Source organism: Pseudophryne corroboree, chromosome 1, assembly GCF_028390025.1.
Source record: "Pseudophryne corroboree isolate aPseCor3 chromosome 1, aPseCor3.hap2, whole genome shotgun sequence".
Taxonomy (NCBI): Eukaryota; Metazoa; Chordata; class Amphibia; order Anura; family Myobatrachidae; genus Pseudophryne; species Pseudophryne corroboree.
Genome location: NC_086444.1, coordinates 465,798,040 through 465,804,039, shown reverse-complemented (window position 1 = coordinate 465,804,039; position 6,000 = coordinate 465,798,040). Strand labels below are relative to the sequence as shown.

General features: G+C 47.6%; 1 protein-coding gene across 8 annotated transcripts in view; it reads right to left on the bottom strand.

Annotated features, from left to right (window-relative positions):
- Positions 1 to 4,767: 4,767 nt before the first annotated feature.
- LOC134904169 (spindlin-Z-like) overlaps positions 4,768 to 6,000 on the bottom strand; it is a 108,835-nt gene continuing 107,602 nt past the window's right edge. For 7 of the 8 annotated variants that reach the window (XM_063914555.1, XM_063914547.1, XM_063914529.1 and 4 more), the window contains one exon: positions 4,768 to 5,373. In XM_063914555.1, coding sequence (XP_063770625.1) covers positions 5,082 to 5,373 — 292 coding nt within the window. In that variant the 3' untranslated portion in view covers positions 4,768 to 5,081. The remainder of the gene's footprint in view (positions 5,374 to 6,000) is intronic. The other variant, XR_010175758.1, reaches the window with a different exon arrangement.

Below are 6,000 nucleotides of genomic sequence, written 5' to 3'. Positions count from 1 at the left end.
TCCTCCAAGTCCCGAGTAGCTGCAGGCACCACAATAGGTTGGTTCAAATGAAACGCTGATACCACCTTTGGGAGAAATTGGGGACGAGTCCTCAATTCTGCCCTGTCCATATGGAAGATCAGATACGGGCTTTTACATGACAAAGCCGCCAATTCTGACACACGCCTAGCTGAAGCTAAGGCCAACAGCATGACCACCTTCCACGTGAGATACTTTAGCTCCACGGTCCTAAGTGGCTCAAACCAGTGTGATTTCAGGAAATCCAACACAACGTTAAGAGCCCAAGGTGCCACTGGAGGCACAAAAGGGGGCTGAATATGCAGCACTCCCTTTACAAACGTCTGAACTTCAGGCAGTGAAGCCAGTTCTTTTTGAAAGAAAATAGATAGGGTCGAAATCTGGACCTTTATGGACCCCAATTTTAGGCCCATAGTCACCCCTGACTGTAGGAAGTGCAGAAATCGACCCAGCTGGAATTCCTCTGTTGGGGCCTTCCTGGCCTCACACCAAGCGACATATTTCAGCCATATGCGGTGATAATGCTTTGCTGTCACATCCTTCCTAGCTTTTATCAGCGTAGGAATCACTTCATCTGGAATGCCCTTTTCCGTTAGGATCCGGCGTTCAACCACCATGCCGTCAAACGCAGCCGCGGTAAGTCTTGGAACAGACAGGGCCCCTGCTGTAACAGTGCCTGTCTGAGAGGCAGAGGCCATGGGTCCTCTGAGATCATTTCTTGTAGTTCTGGGTACCAAGTTCTTCTTGGCCAATCCGGAACGATGAGTATAGTTCTTACTCTCTTTCTTACTATCCTCAGTACCTTGGGTATGAGAGGAAGAGGAGGGAACACATAAACCGACTGGTACACCCACAGTGTCACTAGTGCATCCACAGCTATCGCCTGAGGGTCCCTTGACCTGGCGCAATATTTTTTTAGCTTTTTGTTGAGGCGGGACGCCATCTGGTTTTGAAGCAGGGGCTCTGCTTGACTCAGGGCGTTGTAAATGGCCCTTAGTTCCAGTATATTTATGTGCAGTGAAGTCTCCAGACTTGACCACTGTCCTTGGAAGTTTCTTCCCTGAGTGACTGCCCCCCATCCTCGGAGGCTTGCATCCATGGTCACCAGGACCCAGTCCTGTATGCCGAACCTGCGGCCCTCGAGAAGATGAGCACTCTGCAGCCACCACAACAGACACACCCTGGCCCTTGGGGACAGGGTGATCAACCGATGCATCTGAAGATGCGATCTGGACCATTTGTCCAACAGATCCCACTGAAAGATCCTTGCATGGAACCTGCCGAAGGGAATTGCTTCGTAAGAAGCCACCATCTTTCCCAGGACTCGTGTGCAGTGATGCACCGACACCTGTTTTGGTTTCAGGAGGTCCCTGACCAGAGATGACAATTCATGGGCCTTCTCCACCGGGAGAAACACCTTCTTCTGTTCTGTGTCCAGAATCCTGCCCAGGAAAAGCAGACGCGTCGCAGGAATCAGCTGCGACTTTGGGATATTCAGAATCCAGCCGTGCTGTTGCAACACTTCCTGAGAGAGTGCTACGCTGACCAACAACTGCTCTCTGGACCTCGCCTTTATGAGGAGATTGTCCAAGTACGGGATAATTATAACTCCCTTCTTCCGAAGGAGTATCATCATTATGGCCATTACCTTGGTAAATATTCTCGGTGCCGTGGAGAGACCAAACGGATAACGTCTGGAATTGGTAATGACAGTCCTGTACCACAAACCTGAGGTATTCCTGGTGAGGTGGGTAAATGGGGACATGCAAGTAAGCATCCTTGATGTCCAGCGACACCATAAAATCCCCCTCTTCCAGGCTTGCAATAACCGCCCTGAGCGATTCCATTTTGAACTTGAACTTCTTTATATAAGTGTTCAAGGATTTTAAATTTAGAATGGGGCTCACCGAACTGTCCGGTTTCGGTACCACAAACATTGTGGAATAGAAACCCCTTCCCTGTTGAAGGAGGGGGACCTTGATTATCACCTGCTGGAGGTACAGCTTGTGAATTGCCGCCAGTACTACCTCCCTTTCCCTGGGAGCAGCTGGCAAGGCTGATTTGAGGTAACGGCGAGGGGGAGTCGCCTCGAACTCCAGCTTGTATCCCTGAGATACAATTTGTACAGCCCAGAGATCCACTTGTGAGCGAACCCACTGGTTGCTGAAGTTTCGGAGACGCGCCCCCACCACACCTGGCTCCGCCTGTGGAGCCCCAACGTCATGCGGTGGACGTAGTGGAAGCAGGGGAGGATTTTTGTTCCTGGGAACTGGCTGCCTGGTGCAGCTTCTTTCCTCTACCCTTGCCTCTGGCCAGAAAGGATGCTCCTCTGACCCGCTTGCCTTTCTGAGGCCGAAAGGACTACACTTGATAATACGGTGCTTTCTTAGGCTGTGAGGGAACCTGAGGTAAAAAAGTCGACTTCCCAGCAGTTGTGTGGATACGAGGTCCGAGAGACGGTCCCCAAACAATTCCTCACCCTTATACGGCAAAACCTCCATGTGTTTTTTAGAATCAGCATCACCTGTCCACTGCCGAGTCCATAATACTCTCCTGGCAGAAATGGACATAGCATTAATTCTAGAGCCCAGCAGGCAAATGTCCCTCTGGGCATCCCGCATATATAAGACGACGTCTTTTATATGTCCGAGGGTTAGCAAAACAGTATCCCTGTCGAGGGAATCAATGTTGTCTGACAGGGTATCAGTCCATGCTGCTGCAGCACTACACATCCAGGCTGAAGCAATAGCAGGTCTCAGTAGAGTACCAGAATGTGTATACACAGACTTCAGGATAGCGTCCTGCTTTCTATCCGCAGGCTCCTTTAGGGCGGCCGTATCCTGAGACGGCAGTGCCACCCTTTTAGATAAGCGTGTTAGCGCCTTGTCCACCCTAGAGGATGTTTCCCAACGTAACCTATCCGTTGGCGGGAAACGGTACGCCATCAGTAACCTCTTAGAAATCAATAGTTTCTTATCAGGGGAACTCCACGCTTCTTCACACAATTCATTTAATTCATCAGATGGTGGAAAAGTCACTGGCTGCTTTTTCTCCCCAAACATAATACCCCTCTTGGTGGTAACCGGGTTAATGTCAGAAATGTGCAATACATCTTTCATTGCAGTAATCATGCATCGGATGGCCTTTGTAGACTGTACATTTGTCTCATCCTCATCTACACTGGAGTCAGACTCCGTGTCGACATCTGTGTCTACCATCTGAGCTAGCGGGCGTTTATGAGCCCCTGACGGCTTCTGAGTCGCCTGGGCAGGTGCGGGCTGAGACCCCGGCTGTCCCAAGGCTACTGCGTCATCGAACCTTTTATGTAAGGAGTTGACACTGTCGGTTAAGACCTTCCACATAGCCATCCAATCAGGTGTCGGCCCCGTCGGGGGTGACACCACACTTATCTGCCCCTGCTCCGCCTCCACGTAACCCTTCTCATCAAACATGTCGACACAGCCGTACCGATACACCGCACACACACAGGGAATGCTCAGACTGAGGACAGGACTCCACAAAGTCCTTTGGGGAGACAGAGAGAGTATGCCAGCACACACCACAGCGCTATATAACACAGGGATTTACACTATAAAAAGTGATTTACCCAAGAGCTGCTTAAATATCTTATTTGCGCCTAAATTTATGTGCCCCCCCTCTCTTTTACCCTTCTTGAATCAGGATACTGCAGGGGAGAGCCTGGGGAGCTGCTTCCAGCGGAGCTGTGAAGGGAAAATGGCGCTGGTGTGCTGAGGAAGAAGGCCCCGCCCCCTCAGCGGCGGGCTTCTGTCCCGCGTTTTATGTAACTTAATGGCGGGGGTTTTTACACACATACAGTTTGCAGACTGTATTATGTGTATTTTAAGTGCCAAAAGGTATTATAATTGCTGCCCAGGGCGCCCCCCCTCCACAGCGCCCTGCACCCTACAGTGACCAGAGTGTGTGGTGTGCTGTGGGAGCAATGGCGCACAGCTGCGGTGCTGTGCGCTACCTTAATGAAGACAGGAGTCTTCTGCCGCCGATTTCATTGCTTCTCTTCTGTCTTCTGGCTCTGCAAGGGGGACGGCGGCGCGGCTCCGGGAACGGACGATCGAGGTCAGGCCCTGTGTTCGAACCCTCTGGAGCTAATGGTGTCCAGTAGCCTAAGAAGCACAAGCTAGCTGCAAGCAGGTAGGTTTGCTTCTCTCCCCTCAGTCCCACGTAGCAGTGAGTCTGTTGCCAGCAGATCTCACTGAAAATAAAAAACCTAACAAATACTTTCCTTTCTAGCAAGCTCAGGAGAGCCCACAAGGAGCACCCAGCTCTGGCCGGGCACAGATTCTAACTGAGTTCTGGAGGAGGGGCATAGAGGGAGGAGCCAGTGCACACCAGATAGTACCTAATCTTTCTTTTAGAGTGCCCAGTGTCCTGCGGAGCCCGTCTATTCCCCATGGTCCTTACGGAGTTCCCAGCATCCACTAGGACGTCAGAGAAACTATGTAATTAAAATTTAAAAAAAAACCTCCCCTAGGGGGATGAAAAGGGGGTTGACATAATGACGTCATTACCGATGCAAGGCTTGCGTTGCGTGAATAATAACGCCCAAATAGACAATCGGATCAAAATTTGGATTGCAACTCCAGTGTGTAGAATTTAATATACTACCGTTTCTGCTACAGGTACTACTCGGGTAATGCCAAGAACCATGGATTAATATTTACTTACATTAAGACGTCTCAAATTTACATATCTATAGATTTACTAAATTTTTAGCACTTATTTATATTTACAACCACGAAAATCAGAAACTCCTGTTCAAAGAATGCGTAGAACAGCTAGTTTACTATATGATAAAACATTCAGGTATGATGGGTTTACTACACAAGATGAATTAAGGGACTGAATATACAGTACATATAAAGTACATACAGTATATAGAGTACATACATTAAAGGCATATTGTAAAACACTACTAAGCCACTCTCAAGATTCAGTTACTTAGTCTTACATGTGTTCTGTGTTGCATTTTTTATTTATTTATTTATTTTTTATTTATTTTTTATTTTGCGTAGGTAAAGGATTCTTTAAAGGTGTGTGCATGTGTACATACATGTGCACTTACCAACTCTGTCTGGTAGAACTTCAAGAGCAGACACCCTTTCATCCTTGTGAAGCTCAAGTCCATAGACACAATCAAATCCATCATACTTTATAAGATAGAGGGAGGGATTCACTGGTACTTGATCCAGAACTGTTCCTTTCCACTGGGTTATTGGCCCACTGCCCTCTTTCCACCCATGCTGTATTCTACAGCCTACAATATTTCGCCTTGGCTGGGAGATTGGTTTACTTGGTCCCATATTGTTTCGATGTTTCCTAAAACAAAAATATATATACACATATAAATACCTATTTCAATTCAAATACGGCACAAAAAGTAAACACTTATGAGGTCCACACACAGTGCTATTTGTGCTAGGTGCGAAAGGTAAAAGAAAGAGAACGTAGGCCCATTAAAAGATGAATTGGGAGCTTTGATAAAGGACGACAAATTCAGTATTCACCAGGGAGGATGAGCCGGAGACAGTAGTGCATAGCGACAGGGAAGGTAATGACTCATGGCTTGATGCTTGTTTAAGTGAGGAAGTAGTCCTGGAGAGACTAAGCAAGGTAAAGATTAATAAATCACCAGGCCCAGACGGGTTTCATCCGAGGGTTATTAGGTCACAGCTAGCAAAACCCCTATACTTGATTTTCCATAGTTCAATTAGATAGCTGAGGTAATACCTTTATTTAAAAAGGAAACAAAAAGTAATCCTGGAAACTATAGACCAGTTAGTTTAACCTCTATAGTGGGTAAAATTCTGGAAGGCATTTTGAGGGATAGCATAGAGGAGCACCTACAGGCTACTAAATTTATTATCAAAAGTCAGCATGGGTTTGTAAGGGACAGATCATGTCAAACCAACTTAATTAGCTTCTACGAGGAAGTGAGTGAGACTC